This window comes from Ailuropoda melanoleuca, chromosome 11, assembly GCF_002007445.2.
Source record: "Ailuropoda melanoleuca isolate Jingjing chromosome 11, ASM200744v2, whole genome shotgun sequence".
Classification (NCBI taxonomy): Eukaryota; Metazoa; Chordata; class Mammalia; order Carnivora; family Ursidae; genus Ailuropoda; species Ailuropoda melanoleuca.
In genome coordinates, this window is record NC_048228.1 from 62,504,035 (window position 1) to 62,526,331 (window position 22,297).

Here is a 22,297-nt window from a genome sequence, read left to right on the forward strand (position 1 = left end):
ATGCACTACACCTAGAGAAAGCAAATCCTTTTTCTCCTAAGAGCCCCATGTTCTTAATATCCAAAGGAACTGAGGCAAAGAAGCTGAACATAATCCAGTCCTCCTTTTCCAGCTGAGCTTTCATTTCATACTTCACTACAGTTTCTCTAATCCCCACTTTCTCTTTGGGTTGCAGTGTATGGCGAGCACACAGCACGTTTAAAATCCCTGCTGATCCGTTGAGATGCTACACAGTGCATGACAGAGTTTGGCAAGCATGTGCATTGAGACCTTTTTTTTAAAACATCTAAATAAAACAGAGTCTGTGTTACCATCAGTTTTACTCTGTTTTGGAGGCCACTAAATCTTCTTGCTACTCCCAGGAGTGCCCCTTCATCGAACAGACATCATCCTAATTGGGATGTGACCAAACAGCTGGATTACAGTGAAGCATCACCCACTGGCTGAATTCCTTACACACACACATCCACACACATACAGTATCCTGCAGAAACAAGACTTACAAATGAATGCTTGAGCTCATTTCTCACTCTGACCCCTGGGGTCAATGATGTCAGAGAAACTATTTCTGAAAAGAGCTCTGGAGTGGGAGTGAACAATCAGGACCAACAGTAATGAGAGGCTCTTGAAGGTCACAGCTGTTGAGTATCTAATTGTAACTTGAAAAGCTGAGTCCCAAGTTATTAATGATCTTGCTGATAAACTTTTTTTTCCCCACTCCAAGTCATACAAGCTCTTATTCTAACTTGGAAGATAAAGCAAAGAGCTGCTCTAGCTATAAATGCAAGACTTTTCCTGTCTAGATGCAGCTGTGCAGATTTGACTGCCTGCCTTCCTCACACGCTCAGTGTAAACTGGTGACCTTCATATAAATTGAGGCACGCCTTCTGATTCTAAGATCTCTCCTAAGGGAAGAGATCATCAACTCCGCCAAATATTTTGTTTTAGCTTGTTAGCTACTCAGTATTATAAAACAGACTGAATGAAATCAAATAAGTAATTTACTCAGAGAGCCACAATGATCCTTTCCTTACTTTATATGCATGTGGCAGAAAACACAACACCTTCCTTTGAAACACAGACGCTATGTTATGTTTCTTTACGTTGGGTTACGGGAGGTGGAAGTAATATTTCCATAGGCTAGCAAAAATTATACTGGAGGATAAAAAGAACTGTCTGCTTTTCTTAAAAATCACTAAGAACAAAGTAATGCAGACATGAGGAAATATAAGGTATACCATTAAAAAAATTGGGAAATATATCACATATGAGAATTCTATTCCAGAAAGCATCCCATATCCCCCAAGGATGATTTAAATCAGGTTTGCTCTCCTTCTTGCTTCATTTGGTCTATTGGTTTATAATTTCTTCCCAAGTAGGGGTTAAATCTTCACATTTCTCCTATTCATCTAAACAGAGACATTTAGTTATACACAGTAGGTTCACAGTAAATGCTTGCTGAATGAAGGAAATGAAATCATATATTTCTTTAATTATAATGTCTTTAATTATAATGTCTTTCCAAATGGAGGGCTGTTCACTGTTCTCACCACAGCAAGCCACTAAGGTTCTTGAATGAACTCCTGAGGCTGTCACAGAATGATGCAAGGCACTCACCTTTCCTCCTCACCTCCCCCCAATCCCCAGCAACCCTAAGGGAACTACTGAGCAGCTTCCTCCAAGCCCAGAAGCAAACAACTGAAATTGGGATCTGCAGCCTGTTAGCAAGACGGAAGTGAGACTAGGAGAAAAGCTTGGCTCCTGAAGGGTAGAGATGGGAGCAAATCATCTAATAAGATTTTACTGAGATTCAGATTTGTGAAAGAACATGTGTGCAAACACATATCCTCATTTCTATTTTATTATTTTTTTTTTTTGCTTTATAGGGTCATCAGTGATATGTCCTACAAGCATCACAATATTTTGTCAGCTACCCCTTGCGTTCATAGTTGGTAGTCTACAGGTCACAAGTATTTTACTATTTGAATTTTCATTAATGTATCATTAAAGGAATATTTATCAAGTAAATATCATGAGCCACAGATAATATTAAGAACCCTAGAAAATACATGGTAAATAAAACACAGTGCCGTATCTCAAGACTTTTATAATCAAGGAGGAAAAGGTGTATATATACATAACTATAATATGATAGTGTGATGAGTTCCCTAATACATTTTAGTGTCAAGCATTGCTATCTACACTTAGATACTAATTCCTAGAAACTGCCAAGAACGCACAGATCAATACATTTCTATCATTCTTGCTTCTCCATACACCTACAAAAATGAAGAAGTTTCCTCCAAACCCAAGTCATTTAATCATCTATCAAATCTCCTGATATTTTTGCATTATCAAAACGGACTGGTGGTACCATTCTTTTCAGTAGTGTCAGAACACCTAAGCAGGGGCTCAGGGAGACTTGAATAATGAATGGGGAGATCCCCATTCCCTTCAAACTAGAATAACATCCTACATGCAAAATTCCAAAAGGCCAAAATCTATCTCTCCACAGTCTGTGTTCATCAAACTCAATGCCAAGCCACGGAATTTTCTAGCCATAACAAAAACTGAAATAAGCATTGCTTCATTAAAATGACACAAATCACAAATCCATATAATCTGAGATTATTTCTTTTTTGAGGGTAGGGCAAACCCAGTTACTAGAGTAAGATTTTTACAGTTAATCTTGAAAGACCCAGAGAACAACTAATCAGCAAAAACAGTCAGAAATGCTATCCAAATTCTCTTCACTTCCCTTCCACATTTATACTAACTCTTCTGGGACAATTCATACATTTATGTGATTTTTCTCTCTGTAGGTGATATCCCAATCTGTTGCTAAAGATCTAATCTACTTTAATTCCCATTATTTTCAAAATTCCTAGAGAACAGGCTCATGAACACCTAGAAATTTATCATATTGAAAACTAAAATCATTACCTTCCTCAGAAACCAGTATTCCTTGCCAACTATTTAATTCAATGTACAGATAAGGAATTTAAGCATAGGTTGAACTCACAGCCATAAAATATTTTTAAAACCACATATAATGATTTCAAAGCCTTTTATTTAATATACTCCATTTTTAAAGAAATAATGAGAGTGCTTTTAGTTTTTCAACTTTAAAGTCTATGGTCACAATGTCTCAAATATTTTGCCCCAAGTATAAATTAAAAGTGTAATTTTGCACATTTCAAAGTAGTTAATGCATGCATTTATATTCAACTTGCATTTAGATCCATTTTTAAATGGAAAAATGCACTTGTCTTCAGGGTTGTAGTCCTATGAATAGACTCAAGAAGTAAAAAGCTTCATTTTTTCCCCATAATGTCAAAGAATTTTAGATTTGGCAAGGGCTTTACAAATAGTAGCCAACCCACTAATTTTATGGATGGGATATTATATAAATTACTTTAATTTACATAGTTCTGCAAGTAGCAGATGGTAGATTAATACTAAGGTGACTATATACATTATCACCCAAATCAGGACACTTTTGAGAATGAAAGAGGACTATTAAGGATCTCTGCAGGATAACTGGTCTCTCTGGGGAAACCAGAACATACGGTCAGCCTAACTGTAACACATGCAACGTGCATTTGCCGTTTTAATTGAGAATAGTCAATCTGCTATAGAGACAAGAAACAAACGGGATAGATAAAACTTATGTATTACATATACATAACGTATAGGCAGGTAATTTGGGAGGCATAGGCAGAATCATAAAATGTATTAAGAATAGATAGTAAGTTAGTAACTCACAGACATAGAATTAATGGAATATAGGTCTATTAAACATCAATACCAAGAATGGAACAAATAAGAGTGTTACTTAGAATAGGAAGTGAAGACTGTAGGCCTTCATAAATCCCAGATCATATCACCTCTAGATTAACACTTATTTATTCCTAAATCTTCTGCCCTTGAGGACATCCATTATGGCCTCTCTCTGACCTCAGGGAGTCTCTGCTTGAGAAATAGATATAAGCCATAGCAGCACAATATATTTAACAGTGAGTTACAGCTGTGATCAGGTATACAAGTACCTGCATCTCTCCAACAAAGTAAGCCAATACTACCTTCAGGCACCTCCAACTATTGAGCTTCCTTGCTTATCTTTGTAACCACACAATCAGGAAAATTCGCTGATGAAGTAGAAAGAAAATTAGGATACTGTAACACTGTATAAAACAGAATTAATACATGATCCTTCAATTCATCCCATGGAACCCTATGCTAATTGTGTACATCTACCCTACAGCTCCTCCTTGGCTTCCCACTACAGAATAAATAAATCACATGATTCCAGAATCTTGTCATCTTGGTCTGCGAGCCTTTCAGTTTCATGACCTTAGTTATAACTTCCCTGGTAGTTTACACAGAGGTTATTATTCTTTGATATAAATTTCCACAAAACAGAACATATCTCCAAAATCTCATTAATTTATTACTCATTCAACAAACATGAGTACATTTCAGAGAGCATGCTCAATTTTGGGTGCTTAGAATATAAAGATGAGAGACACAGTGTCTGTTATTAAACAGAGTCCAGGGAAGAAAACAGACGAGTCAACAGACAAGGTATGATAGCGTTGTCATACCTGAGCCTCCAGGGACCAAGGAAGGCTCCCAGAGGAAGTGACACCAGACAATATAGAACAGATCAAAAGAGAGAAGGGAAAAGTAGCCTCACTGACATATTACTTACTGATGCTATAACATTTTTTAAGTAACTGATACATATTAACTCATTTAATACATCAACTCTATGAATTATTAGTTATTTTTCCTATTTGAAAGATAAGAGCAGCTTGGAGAGGTCAGGCATCTAGCAAGTAATGGAGTCCGGATTGAACACAGACATTCTGGCCCAAGAAGCTATCCTCTTTATCACTAAATTACACTGCCTCTTACCCCAAATGCCAAGAACTAAAATATGACTGGGAGTTAGAAAGGCAAAAAAGGGAGAGAAGGCATGGCGATGAAAGAACCAAAAGCAACAGAGAAAGACGTGGCATGGGTATAAGGAGTAACTGTAAGATGAAGCTGTTGAATTAGGAAGGGCCCAGAAAATAAGATTACTAAAGCTCTTACCAAAATACCTATGATGTTCCTTGTCATGTGGCTGCATAATTCAAAGTCTATATCACAGTCTTGTATGAGGAAAACAAGTAAACACCTTATATGGCATGAAAAACAAAAGCCAAAACAAGCCTTGACACTTTCAAGTAATAATAATTTTCTTTAGATTTACGGTAACATCTTATAAACATTTTACATTCTCTGAACTACAACACAACACAAATAAAGATTTTAACAGAGTATATATATAGTCTAAAGTAGAGTTCTATCCATGCATTACCTAACCATTTCTACTTTGTTTAAATTTCACACATGTTAATTATTATTTGCAAGCCTATTGATATGCACTTGTGTATACATGTATGTCAACTAAAAATGGGAAAGATGCAAAAATAGATCTCGCCCAAGTAGCTCTTCCACAATACTGTGCTGTAGTAGACGTTTATTTTAAGATGGTAAGTAGATTTGGTAACAGGAGAAATAAAATACAGGTAGGAAATAAACCAGCAAAATATATATCTTTATACACTATTCAAATAATTCTGTTAGACTCTCTTCCCATTAAAAATAATCAAATTATTTTTCACCTGTTATAAGAAATTACATTATTTAATATGGGCAAAACCAAATTAATAATTAACAGATGAACAAAATGGTACATTTTTTTTCCAGACATGAAACTGTGGGGTTGAATTACTTTAACAAGATCAACAGTTTCAAAGAAAATTGAAAAGTCAATCTTTTTGAATTCCTAAGATTTTTAAAAAGTAAAAGTTTTAATATATTTACTTTTCAACACAGAAATGAAGGTGGATATAAATATTTTTGCGTCTAAGAAAATGCATTGGAAATAATGTTAATTTTTTTCATATTTTAAGCCTAGCTTTGATAAACATGTCATTAATGACAAATATTTTTGCCATAGTATAATTCCTAAATTTTAAAATGATTTAAGTATTTAAACAAGTCTTCATCTTCTTTTTTTGGTTACAGACTGCTTATAAATATATTTAAATTCATTCAATTAAAACTCATTACAATATATAATATTTAGTTTAATTATTAATTTACAAGTCTGATCCAAAAATATTTCAGTGTTTTTATCTTAAACTCCAGCAGTATTACAACATCCAAAAATAAAATTTTTAAATTTGTACTACATACTTTTAATATGTGTTCACTCCAGCACTACTTTAGCCTGATGTATTATAATTAACTAATGATCAAAAAGGAACAGGGAAATGCAATCCCCAAATAGGAGAAAATCACTAAACTTAGTCATACTTCCTTAATTCCACCGTATATGCTCATAAACCAAATCCCCTATTATTTGCTCTATTTATACATAGGGCATTTGAGAAAGATCACGACATCAATAATTTATCATTGAGACTCAAAAACACTTCCATTTTCTCATCCATTTAGCTCATGCACTGTCATCACTATGTATATATGAACTTTCCATGGATTAGCATTAGCAGAGGCTGCCAGAGGGGCAAAGCATGAAAAAAGTTGGGAACTTCCCTTTAATTTACCAATTGTGTCAACCTATGATTTGATCACCTTCAATAGCTTATAATTTCCCCTCCCTAAATGTAGGTGTATCCCCAGGATCTCTCGTTGCCTATTATCTTCTCTGCTTTGGGTAATCTCATAAACCCCCATGGCCTTAATTATCACCTTTATGTTGAAAACTCCTAACTTTATTACTAGCAATAACTTTTCCCTTGATATTTAGATTCATATTCCAGAGTTTGCCTGACCTTTACACCTCTAACCCAGTATTTCGAAGACCAAGCTCACCATTTTTTCCCTGAAAACCAAAGCTTCCACTTAACATCCTAATTCTGTGAATGGTACCAACCCAGTCACCGAGGCATCTCTGATTTCCTCATCCTCACTTCCCACATCCAATTAACCAGTAACCAAGCACTGTGGATTCAGTCTCTGTGCACCTCTCACACTGTTCCTCTTCTTTCCACCCCCATTGCTATCTCTCCAGTTCAGACACTCATTATCTTCTGCCCTACAGCAACAACCTAACTGATCTTCCACTTTCTTCCCTAAAGTTTCCCATATAATCCTGATAGTTTCTACACTGCAACTCTGATCAAGAGCTTCTAAAGAACCCCAACTGCCGATGAAATTATGTACAAAGTCTCACCCGGACATTTAAGACCCCCTACAAAATGGTTACAACCTACCCTTCAAACTTCCTGCCCCACTACTTCTTTCCTCATGACTGTATTGCTGGTTAAACTACACTCTTCACTATTGGATGAAAATAAAATTTTGTTCACATAATTCATTACTTTGGAGCACCCTCCCATCCTCCAGCACCTCCCACCTATGCTTTCAAAGGATCCTAAGGATTTTCAGGAGTTAGTTAAAACACCACATTATCTAAGAATGCTTTACCCATCCTCCCTTTTCTCCTATCCCCCATGCCACACCAGGGATGCCATCTCCTCCTTCTTAAAAGTACTACAGCACTTGCGTGACACCACATTTCACCAAATCATAGTCAAATGCATACTGGTATGCTTATTCTCCCTGTCTCCGGCAACAGACTACAAATCCTGGAGGAAAGGAACTGCCTTACACAGGGTTCTATGTACATTACAGGCACAAAGTATGTGAATTAAATTAACTTGAGTTGTTTTCTCTTCTAAATATTTATATTTATATACTCAAGCTGTCAACCCATAATGTGCCCAAAATAGAAGGCCAGTATTTTAGAACATTACTTTGTCTCTTCCTCAACCTAAACAGAAATATTAACAAGTACTAAATAAATTCACTGAAAATTCTTCATGGATCTTCCATTACATATCTCTGGTATAATCATTACAAAATAAAGAGCCAATTAAAAAGGGGGGGTTATTAGTGGTAGGTACCACTTATTGGTCTCAAGGACTGTATGCTTAATCATATTTAATGTATCTATATACGATACTTAATCATTACAATATATGTAACTTATCACACAATTGACTAATTTATTCTTAGAAGTATCTGTCATTGGTAGTGTCAAATTTGCTCCTTTGGGACATATATACAATTATTAGCACGTGGCAGATACTCAATTTAATGAGTTAATGAAACCACTTGTGATACATTCCTAATTAAATCAAAGGAACAAAACTTTTTTTTTTTTTTGCCTAAATGTCGAAGTTTAGCTTCGATTTCCCATTTTTCATATTCTTTGTAATAAAAAAATCTAATGGTGAAAATATAATTTCCATAAGCATTTTGAGAAGCTACTCACATACTTCTCAGATGGAAAGGGAAAATAATTTACAGTTTAAGCCAAAAGAAACAAAAGAATTTATCATATTTTCCTGTAAATTCTTAAAGGCCAAACTCACTAACACATTTATTTTCAACTGGATTCATCATTCTGGTATTTATACCATTTGGGAAAGAAACACGCTCCTAAAGAAATGCTTTGAAATCATGTTTAGGGCAGTGAGGTTTATTTCATTTATTTTTTTTTTTTAACTTCTGTGCCTTACCTATTTCCATAGAGGCCTATTACCCTTCTTCTCACATGAAAGTATAATATGGACTTACACGTATATAAGAATTCTAAAGAGTGATGAGCAAATAATGTGAAATGTGTGTTTTGCATAATAATTAGACCTGACATTTTGTCTCTAGTAGCAAACCTCACTGAAATACAAATAAAAGTGAACAGGGTCTTTTATCTGCAATAATACTACAGTAACACAAAAAGAAGCTACCACAGCACTTTGAAGGCCACACTATCCTGTTCTCTTGCAGTAACAATTACATCCAGAAGGTTGAGCTTGTAGAACAGAGGGTTTTCCATTGCTATAGCAATATTAAGCTCTATTCTTCTGTGATAAGTTCCTTCATCCCCATATCTCTCTACGAATTCCTAGACTTTACCTACATATGTCAGACGGCAATGCAAAAACAAAATTAGAAAAAGCTTTTCCAAAAATTTGGCAGTAGGGGAGTAAGAATATGAGAACAAGCCAGAAGGATAACTTATCAAAGTCAATATAAGTAACACTAACAAAAACATGGTAAGAGTAACATGGTCTCAGATTTTCCAATGATCATCAGTTATAGCAAAGGCAATCATAAAAGAGAAACTGTTTACCGCATGCCCATGTTTAACTTTCAGGACATTCTAGTTGAGAATCAAGAGAAGGACAGGAATTGTTCTGTCAAGAATAGGGCTTGGGATGGGTGAATACGAAGGAAAATCAATACAATTCAGCCCTACATCGAATTTTTAGCTAAGCTGAAGAGGACTCCGGTGGCATAGGACATTCCAACCAGCAAAGATAATATCATTTGCAAAGACAGAGAGAGAAAGGGGCATGGTTTGTCTGGTAAGCTGACAGAACCTCCATGAGGCTGAAGAATAAGACATATGTGGAAATGTAGTCTGAGATAAGAGAAAATGTGTTACCTACTAATCGTATTTACTAGGTGTATGTGTTCTGGACAACAGGTTTTAAAGCATCTCACATTTACCACTCCCTGTTCCTCGTTTATTCTAGTGGCCACTGATTTGCCCTATCATGTTGGTGAGTTCATGTTATATAAAAGAATTGACTCCATTCCCAAATCATTTTGTTAAACAAGTAACCTAACAAATGAGTTTTTGCCATCCTTTCCCTGCCACTATCAGTTTGTTATAATACCGTTATATGTACCATTAGGTGAGCTCTTCAACTGTGGTCTTAAATTTATGACTTTAAAAATGCTTATTTTTCTTAGTGCAGCTTTGACTTTCTAGGCTCTTAACCACTGAGAATATCAGGCATCTCTTTAAGAAATAGCATCACTTTACAATGTCATTAAAGGATATGCTATTCTAATCATCAGTTTTTATTAGGCAAGAGTATAAATCAAGATTCATTTTTGAGGTACTCTCAAAAGACACATGAAGATTATATTTTGTTATTATTTTATTAAACTGTGTGTCATGTTATGCTGTTAATGAGTGCAAATATGAGCAGATTAGTCTCCTGTATTCTTCTAAATTTTGACATGGAACACTGTACTAAGAACTGAATGAATGTCAAATATATCTAGCCAGCGGATCAACTGTCCTAACTGTTCAACCTGTTTCCCGGCCATAGTACTGAGAAGTACGTATTGCAAATGCACATATATAATAAGTATTCTGTCATCTGTTTCATGGCAACACAGGAAAGCTCAGAATCAGATCTCATCTTGCTTCCACTCTAGCCCTGCTAGGTATTACTGGGAAGTAGAAGGAAGGATTGAATAAAAATCCTAGCAGATGCTCTTTTGTTACAGAGTATTTTATCGTACCTAAGCCAAAACAGAACGCCTCACAAAGAATGGTAATAACATTTTTTTTCTTTTTGATGAGAATAACTCATGATCAACAAATAGCATTTTTAATTATCTTTTTTCCCCCAGATTTGTGTACTGTATTTAAGCTATGAGTTCTTAAACTGGGGGCCAAAAAGTTAGGGTTCTATTCAAAGGAATGTGTTGAAGAAGTTACTTGTACATGTTTGGACAATAACACCATCATTCCTTACTGGCATTCTCTGTTTCATCTTGTCTTTCTTATCTCAGCAAGTGGTACAATCATTCATCATGCTATCTTTTAAGTCAGAAACCTGATTGTCCTCTGAGTTTTCTTCTGGCCTAGTCACATATTCCATGAATCTCTAACTCCTGTCAGTTGATACTCACTCCTTGAGTCAGGGCTACCATCATTTCTCACTTGAATCAATAGAATAACCTTCCCATCTCCAGTCTTGAAGTCTCTAGTTCATTGTTCAAATGCAGACAGCAGGTCAGTCTTTCCTTCACGCCTGTAAGATTTATTTAATTGTTCCCTCACTGCCATCAGCAAAATTCTCAACTCTGCATACCATTGTATCATGTCATCCTGATCAGATCTTTAACCACTTCTCCATATAATTTCTGCTCCTACATTTAGAACTCCCTCTCAAACATCGGCAGACCAAATCTTGTGTTTATTACCACTTTAAAAACAAGGTTCTTGGCCTTTTTGGTTACAAGGGAGAGGCATCCTCTAGCAAGCATTTGCCACACTGTACTTTCTTCTTGTGTCCCAATACTCACTGAGAGATCAAAGTTTGAGTTTCCTGTTTGTGTCTTCCTAGCACTTAAGCCAGTACCCAGCAAGCAATTATACTCAATCCAATGTCATTGAAAAAATAAATAAGGGCAAGAATGAATAATGGAACATCCAGTATTTTATAATTCAGATTAACTTTAAAGGCTGAATTTGTTTAAAGTAACAAAACAATCAAATGGAGTTTTCTACTTGCTTATAATTATCATAAAAGCATTCCCATTTATAAACATAAAAACCCAAGAGTGGGGAAAATGAGGGGGAAAAAAAAGTGATGGTAGAGTTTGATGTGATTCTCCAAAAGGACTGATAGAATATACAAGTCCCTTGTAAAAACATTTAGGCTCTTGCAAAGGTAGGCTTTAAAATGAGCACAGGGTAGAGTTTTTGTGACTTGTCAAGACTGAAATGCTTTTGCTGTATTCTGAGAGAACACTCCTGTGAACCCTGCACACTACATGTATGGCTTGCAGGAGGGTTATTCATAGATCATCTCGAACTTCTTATGCATCTGCAGGAAAATCACAATTAAAGCAAGGAAAATCCTGATAAAAAACGCATTTACATTCCTTTGGCTTCAAGGAAAAGCCTTGATATCTAGTCATTAACTGGGCAATCTGCCCTCAGACTTCCTTCTGCCTTAATATGCTAAAGAGAAACATGTCTTCTGAGAACAATGTTTTTAAACCCTATGCTTTGCTGCTCTACTGTGAAGTCCTAATTCCTGTGAATCCAAACACTCATTAACTCTTAAGAACCGTTATTAGCTTTCCTGAGTCAAATGAACATAAAATTTTAAAAAGGACAAAGTTTAATTTCAAACCAATAAAAGGATTTTTTAAAAATGTTTTTAGGGTTGTTTTTGTTGGGTTTCTACTTGCTTGTTTTGCTATCTATAGAACAGATACAGAGGTTAACATTTTAAAAAGGAGTATCAATTTGATTTTTCAATAAAAAATTACATTAATATCAGTATTTATTATTTATATTGATTTCTGAGTTTTCTGTATCTTAGAGTATCTTGCTTCTGTAACAAACTTGTTTTTCATTTTGAGAAAGGTAGAGGTAGGGAGAAGGGGAGGGAGCCAGAGTTCACCAGATGTTTTCTTATTTGCATTCTTCCCTGTCTTTTCAACTTGAAGAGCTCAAAGTAATGTGGTATTCTTTCACTTTCATTTTTGATATGTGTCCAAGCATTCTAGCTATATGTATTATCTTCTATAACAGGAAAGATGATGCTCCTATAATATTTACTGATTTTTTCTTTATTTTTTCTTTAGGGAGCACTAGAAGATGACCTTCAGGTACTCCTTACCTTACTGATAAAATTACTTTGACACAAAAGCAACTTTCAAAACATATTGTCTCATTATAACAGATTAACATGATTCTGTAGGCTCCTTTTAAAATCACATGACGTTTACCTCAGTCCCCACTTATGAGATCAAATAAGGTTGCCTTATACCTATGCTTTCTTTTCTGTCTAAAGCAAAAATATAATGAAATTTTCCTATTCGTAAGTTGAGAGAAGAGCATGATTTAAAATCCATTACTATACTGAAACCTGTCACATACATGGCAAAAAGTAAAAGCAAGTAACACAGAAAAATCTTATTAAGCTATAAATGTTGGGGAACATTTAAATTCAGTCAACTTCTTAGTAAAAGTTCTATAGGAAAAACTTTTCTAACCGACTGATGTTCTGAATTTTTTCCCTCAAAACTGAATTCCCAGCAGGTATGCATGTATATGTTAATGTTAGTTGCTGGTTTGAACATTTATAACATTTACTCAAAAATTAAGCTTCATTTTTGGATTTCTTCTTCAGGAGAAAGAGAGACTGTGATGAATGTTCATGCACTGCAGTAAATTAAATAATTTTATGTTATTATTTTACAACATAACTCAAAAGCCAACATCATGAGGAAAACTTTGTGACTGTTGAAGCACATTCTGTGAAAAATATGACTGTATCCAATTAAGACAATTTCAGGTTTGAAATAGTAATACAAAACAGAAAGCAGAAAAAAAAGTTCCTAAAGAATGTTTACTATGCACTTTCCTTGAATTCACTGAACACACTAGAGTCAATTTTACACACTTCTGTGGAAGCATATGCACTCCCCCATGACTAATCATCAACAGCAAGGGAGAAACGCTAATCGGAATGGAAAGATTCTAGGCCGTTGATTGAACTAGGTGGCTGAGTGGACAGAGCCACCAGCCACCATGAGTGCCAAGTCACCCTCATGCTTTCTATGTGGCTGCAGTAACTGAAGAGGTAGGTTTAACTCTCACGTGTCAGAATTGAAAAATCCATCTCAGATGGATTTATGACACATTTCTCTTGGTCCCTGAACTGAAAACCAAATATTCCAACTTATTTTACCAGAGAATACGGTTATGGGGTTAAGAAGATAAGCTCAGTGGTATTTATATTCCTTTGTCAGTATTTCTTGTATAAATATCCCCTTGAAGAAATTATGGGGTAGGAAAGGTGACAAGAGTTTTAGGAAAAGACTTGATAATTATGGTTCCCCAACCAAATGCTTCCCAGCCCTTTTCATGTAGCATATAAAGGAAACTATTAATATAATATATAATATAATTAAAATATATGCATATTGTGTTCATATAAATTTATCATTTGTTTAAAAAATTATCAATGAATAAACATTAACATATATGAATATATATTAAATATATAAAATATATATTGCATATATGAAGATATGTATTACATATCATATTTATTACATTGTATTCCCTGGAGGAAATAAGAGGGATAGGAGTACCTGTATGGAGTTTAGTGAGAAAAATTACATTGCCTAAGTATTAGATAAAGTAATGGGGTAAAGAATAGTATTGAATTTTGTGCAAATATTATATTTCTCACTACTGCTTCAAGAGATGGATGTCATTCGCTGCATTTGCCAGCTGCAAAGACAATATTATAAAGTACTTTCAACATTTCCATAAGAAAATTAGGTTGCTTCTATAACTGTCACTTTTCTATCGGATTTTATGTTTTAAATGAATATATACAATTCCCAACCAAGATCTTTTCATCATACTATCCTCAAAATCCTGGTAGGTTCCATTAATGAGGATTTTTTTTTCCAAACACGCAGATGATCAGAAATGTTAAAACTTATCTTTTACAACCACCACATTTTACAATAGTTGAAATGGTCACTAAAAGTAACTTTAAGTTTCCTGTGATAATGCAGAGATATTTCAAACCCATTCAGAAATTTAAAGTCAAGCCTTTTGACATAATGAGGAGGCTCTAGTGTAGAACAAGCATGCAGTGTTGAAACGACCGGCTAGGAGACCACTAGATGCAAACATCAGCCACAAAGAGTGGATGCTGACAGTAATAAATGAGAAGACACATTTGGGGCACTGCCTGGGGCTAAGCCGTCCAGGAGTCCCTGCCCAGCCACCCCCAACCCCCTCACCCCACCGCTGGCCGCACCTTGGGCTGCACTCTGGGCTCCTTGGGCACCTGGACCACGACCTCCTCTGGTAGCTCCACGGGGCCCTTGTCCACGATGAGTAGTGGCACGCTCTGCTGCTGGTTGCTGAAGGAGATGTCTGGGTGGTAGAGCGCCTCCTGGGCTGCGCTCAGCATGTCGCAGGGGAGCAGCAAGGGCTGGATGTCGCTCACTGTGCTTGCCACCTGCGGGGACCGCAGGGCGCACCATCAGACTCCGCTCAGCTCAGGCTGGCTGCAGAGGAGCCCAGCTAGAGGCTATTCCCAAGGCTGCTCTCTGCTGCAGGCCATAGTCCCTGCACTCCAGCCACCCCAGGCCCCACTCAGATAACCCTGGAGCGGAGGAGAATACATTCCCCGGTCCCTAGTGTGGTATGGACTGTGTATTTCTGTCCTAGCTAAAGCTAAACAGTATCTTAAGTAGGTCAAACACCTCAACCTAATCCCTAGCAATAATTGGAAAATTAGACGTAATGATTGAAAAAAGAGAAAGCTACTTGAAAAAAATGTTATATTTTACAGATTCACAAGCATTCCGCTGTAAAATTATAGCCATCAGTATCTATAAGTATAAATAAAAATGTTACTGAACTAAGTACACACAAAAAGCTTGATAAGGTAAAGGGTGCCAAACATTTCAGAGAGGTGTTTGTTTGTTTGTTTATTTATTTTGTTTTGTTTTGTTTGTTATGTTGTTACACTTACATGGATTGTTTTATATTTATATGTTTCAGGTCACTTAACATTTTTTGAAAGGTACTGTATTAAGATCTGTGATGAACATTAAGGTGAAAAGGATATACATATAGTTTTGTCATTTAAATACACAGTGATTTTACTGACAAATGGTACATATCACATAAATGAATAAATATGGAAGACCAAGACAATAATGAAAAAATAAAACTGTACACATATGATTTTTTAAATAATTCACAAAACAGTCATACATTATATGCTATGAAAAACAGAGCTATTTAAGTACAGGTTTGTTTGTTTTTCTGGTGAATCGATACCCAAGGTACACATTTTTCTACACTAATTACAACTAGTGTGATAAACGGGAATGATAATGAAAATGTTCCTACAAACAGAAAGGAAAAGACTTTACAAGGAAAAAGATTTTGCTTTTACAATTATTTTTAACATACCATAACATGCATATTTAAAAACATTAAAATGCTATCTGACTACCATTTAGAAGTCAGGAGAAAAACTAGGAAATTCAATAAGGCAAGAGAATTTTATGATCATCTTTCTAACACTGTAAGATTATACAGTAGTGCTATAATTTCTTGACATATAAAATTTGCAAGTTAAGAATGAAATACATGTTCTCTCCCAAACCACAAGAAACTAACCCTTACAGAAAACAAAAGTGTTAAGAAATTTTTCAAACAATCCATCTTCAATAAAGAAAAAAGTTTAGAATATAACTGCCAGTCTACAACATAACTAAGTTTAGCATTGTTCTGAAACATCATTTTTATTTATACTCATTATAATGGTTGAATATTAAAATATCTGGGCAAAAAGTATCAATGCAATTTTGAAGATCGTGTAAATGAAAAAGGTGTCAAAGAAGGAAACAAATTTTAAGACCAAAAGAGTTGTGAAAATTAAAATCTCTAAATAATTATCTCCTTTAATGTTTAACTCCAATGATGTTTTATCTGAACTTCTGACTTCTAAAATATCCCTCTCCTCATTGCCCGAAATGTGACTAATTTTTAATTATTTTTTACACGAATATATACAGGTATGTTTCCCATAACTTTATAAACTACATTATGGCAGGAAATTAGCAAAAGATGATAAAGCTGTATTTTCCTATTAAGCTTCCGTTACAATAGAGTTGAAAGATTTCACCCTCAGCCAAGTTACCGTCTAAGGACATTTGGAGTGATGGAGCACGCATGTATTTGTTCATTCAACAAATATTCACTGAGTTCACATTATGTGCTCGGTATTTTTCTTGGTGCTGGAGATTTTGGTGAGCAAAAGAGACCATGTGCCTACCTGAATGAATCATCCATTCTGGTGTAGAAGACAGAATACACTAACAGACAAGCAATTTTTTAAAATGTTCTATAAATATAAGTAATCTACAGAAAGTTTACATAGGGTGCTATCTAAAGGATACTGTTTAGGTTTTATGGAAGACTTATCTGTGGGAGTAAAAATTTAAACTGAGACCTCAATGAGATTGGCAGTTGCCAGAAAAAGACGAAAGGAGAAAGAAAAGAAAAAGAAAAAGAAAAAGAAAAAGAAAAAGGAAAGGAAAGGAAAGGAAAGGAAAGGAAAGGAAAGGAAAGGAAAGAAAGAAAGAAAGAAAGAAAAGAAAGAAAGAAAGAAAGAAAGAAAGAAAGAAAGAAAGAAAGAAAGAAAAAGAAAGAAAGAAAGAAATCAGAAGTAAAGAGCATTCCAGGCTGCTGCAATTCCTCAGGTTGGAACCACCTTGGTCTACTCAAGAAATAGCACAATGGCCAATGAATGCATATGTAGTGGGCTGGGAGAAGAATGGTCTGGAATGAGATCAAAGAGGTAAGCCATAGCCAAATGATGAGCTCATACTGAATGCAATTCCTGGGAAGGAAGAAAAGGGCAGGATAGGGGAAAAGACTTGGGAATAGTGACCTCTACTAAAGTAGAGATTATTTCGGGAAATGTCAATTTCTAGAGTAAGTAAAAAATGACAAATGATTTAAAATGCATACAAGGTGGAATCATCATCAGATGTAAAGTATACTACTTTCTGTATTAAAGGAAAGAATCTATGCTTACACAAGAAATAAGAACAAACTCACTAGAAAGCAAAATCTAGGGACCTAAAAGGAATAGGTTTGGATTACAGAATAAAATTATTTCATGGAGCAAGACTGAGGAATACAAAATATCAGAAAGTTTAGTAGACTTTGTTAAGTTGAAGGAAATTAGACTCTGACTTGTTCTATGAAATTGGAGTATCTTATTCTTCTATAGATCGGCGTCTCCTTTAACTTCACCATCTCTAAAAGGAATCCGGGTCCAATCCTGTAGCAGCAGCAGCAGAGTGGCTATTACCCCTCCCACATGGACAAGGGCTATCAGAAGAGACCCCGAATCTGGACTTTTGTTTTTAAAATATTGTATATGTTACACTTAAACTGTATGACTTTGGGAGAAATATTTATTTGAGCTATAAATATAAATCTAATTTGTCTTCCTGAAGCTATTATAAAAATATGTCTTCAAGATAAACATCACAGTTTTAAGTCTGGTATTCCATTAGAAGCACAGAATCTGAGGTCTGGAAAGAATCATGCAACTCACATGCTAGCTAATAACCCCTACAGCATGCCTGCTAAAAAACTCTGAAACTAAAGTTTCATGTGCAGAGGCAGTGATCAGAAGCCCAGTCAGTCCTTGGGGCACCCAATTCTATCTGAAGCAATAAGTTCTTCCTCATGTGAAGAAAGGTAATATCTGTATCTTGGCATTCTCCAAACACTTGTCCAAATTCTATACAAATGGGCTGTGCAAAATACATGAAGTTGTTCCAGAAGGTACTTATCTTCAAGTATATTTGAGGAGAGCCTTCACATGCTAAATGTCTCTTTTCCTTTCCAGATTAATAAGGGGAAAGATAATTTAGAAGCAGACACACACACCTCCCTCTCATCATACTCCTCTCCTGTCTCCATTTGAGATCACATTTTCAAACTCCGTTGTATGGACTCTAAGACGTCTCAAAGGTAACTCTGGTTTTGAGCAGAAGGTAATGATAAGGCCAGCGTATCTTGTTGTTCTTTCTTTCTAACCTTCTTCAGAAAGAGAGACACTTCATCTTATTTCCCTTAAGAATTAAATATCTGATTAAGACTTTATATTTTTAAAAAAGAGATTCACTAATAGTTTATAAGTTTGAATTGTTTTCATCATAAATAATATTTAATACTCATCATAGGTAATATGAATCATTTTCATATCCAAATTGTCTACATAATCACTTCATACTCAGATTTTTCACCATGTAAACACTTTGATTCTGCTTTCCTAGTGGGCAAGCATGAAATATGAAAATTAATATTTCACAATCTACTGAAATGATCAAAATAGTTCCCCATGTTTATGTTAGTCTCCAAACATCAAAAGCCATCAGAGCATCTAAGTTCCTGAATAATCGTTTGGGTGAACTTAAGGCAAGAAGTAAGAAAAGGAAAAATAATGAGCACATAAGATATAAAGAAATAAATATTAAAAAAAAAACATATTTTAATGGCATATAATTCTGAGATCTAGATATATAAATAATAGAAGTACTAAATAAACATTATTTCTAACTAATTTCAACTGTTTCTGTTTTCTTGTTCTCATTTGAGGAATAGCTATGTCATCCAGCCAATTATTCAGCTTCTTCCTCCAAATACCTATTGATCATAATAGTAAGCATGGGATCCAGACAAAACCATGGGCTGTAAGGCTATTTATAAGGTGTGAGAAATGCCAACAACAAAACACCACCAGAGAGTATTTATCAGAGTTACAAGTGATTTAAGTTTCATATACTAAGGATGTTCCTCACAAGTCATTTGATTTTGTGTTTGGGACCAATATTTTAACATACTTTTAAAACAAGTAGCTAACGATGAGCCTTTATAGAGTTTGAAATGTACTGTAATGTACCGTAATTACAACAATGACCCTAACTCACTATTCAATTTTACCTTTCACTATTATCTCTAGGTTTACTCTACTTTTACCCTAAATGAAACTTGAAAAAGTTTACTTGTTTTGTAATATTCTAGCTCATTCTTCTATATGTTGTTAGGTTGGTTTATTCATATTTAAATCATAGGTCTATGAAATAAGGCAAATGCTCATAGGTCCTTAAAATGCCTTTGGAAGAAGCTTTCACGAGATGTTTAAGAGATTTCTGAGTTTCTCTTCTATGAACTATTTAAAATATCACTGCATCATTAGATTGACAAGCTCTGGATCTATTTTTTTCATCTTAGTATGACTGATACTACTACTACTACTACGTACGACTCACTGGATATGAGTACTCATTGCACAATTGAGTGCAAAAGTATTCAGCTCACTGTAAAGTGTTATGTAAACGCGAGAAATTATACTGAAATACTTGTAACATATGGTTGATTGATAAGGAATGTCTAGTCCCACTTCAGTGTGATATACATATATATAAGGAGAGAAAGAGGTAGAGAGGAGGGGTAAGGAAGTGCGGGAGGGAGGGATCTGTGAAGAAGAGAGGGAAAGAGAGAGAGAGACAAGCAGACTACTTCTTCTGCTTCTTTTCTTGTCAGTAAAGGCATTTTTCCAATTCTGCTTCCTTATGCATACTGAAAGGAGCTACTTTTCCCCCACCACCTTCATTTTGGCCATATAAGAAGATTACTTCTTTCCTGAGTTCTCCCTAAGGTGTATGTGACAGCTGTATAATTTCTTTATCGGCTGGGTAGTAATCTCGAACGATAGTCATGAAAGTTTCAATTCAAGCACCTGACAAGGAAGCCACCAGGTAGAAATTACAACATGGAAGTTCTAACACAGAAAAATCTGTTTCATGCTGGTTCTTGAAAGAAAATGGTTTTGCGGTAATAAATGACCCACCTGTGTATGATGAAGCAAATTTCATAGCATACATGGATACTACTCAATTTAACTCAATGTACTTCTTCTCTAGACCGAATTGCTTCATGAAGCGCTGGTATGACCTATGTGGGTAAGCAATTTCCCTTCAGGCTGGGTTCCTTACTCTTCTCCTCTACAACATAGCGTGTTACAGTAAAATAAAACATATTATGGCTAAACTGTCACCAGGAGACTGAACAATCAAGATATAAAAACTATATGATATTCTGAGACTAATGAAAGAGTCAAACATCGGTTATCAATAAAGCTAAAAGGAAACTTAATCCCTATTTGTTAAAAAATAAAAGAAACAGCGCTTAAAGAATACTTTTTAATTGGCTTTCAAGTCTGGCATCTTTCATGTCCTAAAAATAGAGGGAAAAATTGTGGCTCATTCATTGTAATAGTTGCCTAGACTGCAATAGTGTGATGTAAATATCTCAAACATTTGTTAAAATGGGTAAAAGCAGAGGGTAAAGTTTCTGCTGTTATAAATTTATTTTTAAAAATTTAGCTTCTGACAAGAAAGACATAATTTTCACTCAAATTAAATAAAATGTATATTATATATCTTATTCATCAGAAGAATGATTACTAATAATTTTTTTCTAACTAAAAATATCTGCTTTTTTAATAAATGTAAACAGATTTAAATTCATGGTAACAAAAATAAAACTCTGGAATTCATTATTTGGAAAATACTGATTTTCTTTTAATTTCCTTCCCTCTACTTCCCTGCTAAAGTATACTAAAATTTTAATGGTATGGAAGCTATGCTTTTAGAATGTTGTAATGTACGCAATTTCTTTAAAACTCCTTATAACAATAGTGATGGTGCACTTTTCCTTAATCACAGTGCCAATTACCCATGATGTGTGGGAAAAAAACAGTGAAAACAATACCTATTTTGACAGAAATCTATCTCCTTAGTTAGTTCTATCTTAAGTTAATCATAACTGGCATCTCTGAAGGTGGTTGAGAAGAAAAGTTTTTATCTATTTTTTTTTTTTTTTTGGTAGTAAGAGATTTTTACCTCCACCACCACCTCCACAACACAGACACAAAATGAATGTCTAAATGCTGGTAACAAGAAAGCAGATACGTTAAGAAGCTAACATGTTAAAACGATGTATTATATTATGTTGGCTGTGTGTACACAGAGTATGATTATTATTGGACACCTACTTTAAAAATCGACATGGTAGGGGCGCCTGGGTGGCACAGTGGTTAAGCGTCTGCCTTTGGCTCAGGGCGTGATCCCGGCATTCTGGGATCGAGCCCCACATCAGGCTCCTCTACTATGAGCCTGCTTCTTCCTCTCCCACTCCCGCTGCTTGTGTTCCCTCTCTCACTGGCTGTCTCTGTCTCTGTCAAATAAATAAATAAAATCTTAAAAAAAAAATAAAATAAAATAAAAATCGACATGGTAGTTTTTATCTGGGTGTAGAGGCATGACATCAAACCTGTCTCCTAACAATGGCCTGTAACCTATAAAACATGTAGGCTATCACAGCTATTCCCACTGTCCTGAGCTATTGTGACTAATCTAAAAGGCTTCCTTTTAAGCAAATATGCAGCATTCCCCAGAGGGACAGCATCATACTAGCCTGTTGCTTTGAATCTTATGTATTATCTGTCTTCATTATTAAATAATGTGCCGTTGAGTTTTGCCTGGTTCACCAACTTCAGTATCAAAAGGGAAAAGAAAGGATCATTGCTAAATAGTCGCCACCATTGTTGATTTGTAACAAGAGCCCCATAAAAGAATAATCCTGATCTAATTCAGGTCCTGTCTATGATTACTACTTTCATGGTATCTCCAACAGCTTGGACAGAAGCAGTAACATGTGAAAGCCAACTGTTCATTCTTCTTATAAAGGGCTGTTTTTGTTTTTTGTTTTGGGGAGGGTCATCAAATGATCTAATCATATCTGGATCTTTTTCCTCATGTCATCTGTTAT

General features: G+C 35.2%; 1 protein-coding gene across 15 annotated transcripts in view; it reads right to left on the reverse strand.

Moving 5' to 3' along the window:
- The window catches only part of ADGRL3 (adhesion G protein-coupled receptor L3), an 815,688-nt gene that overhangs the window by 474,595 nt on the left and 318,796 nt on the right, over positions 1–22,297 (reverse strand). For 14 of the 15 annotated variants that reach the window (XM_034671746.1, XM_034671744.1, XM_034671745.1 and 11 more), the window contains exon 4: positions 14,682–14,885. The exons of the other annotated variant lie outside the window; for it this stretch is intronic. In XM_034671746.1, the coding sequence (XP_034527637.1) occupies positions 14,682–14,885 (204 nt within the window). The remainder of the gene's footprint in view (positions 1–14,681; positions 14,886–22,297) is intronic. 15 annotated transcript variants of the gene reach the window in all.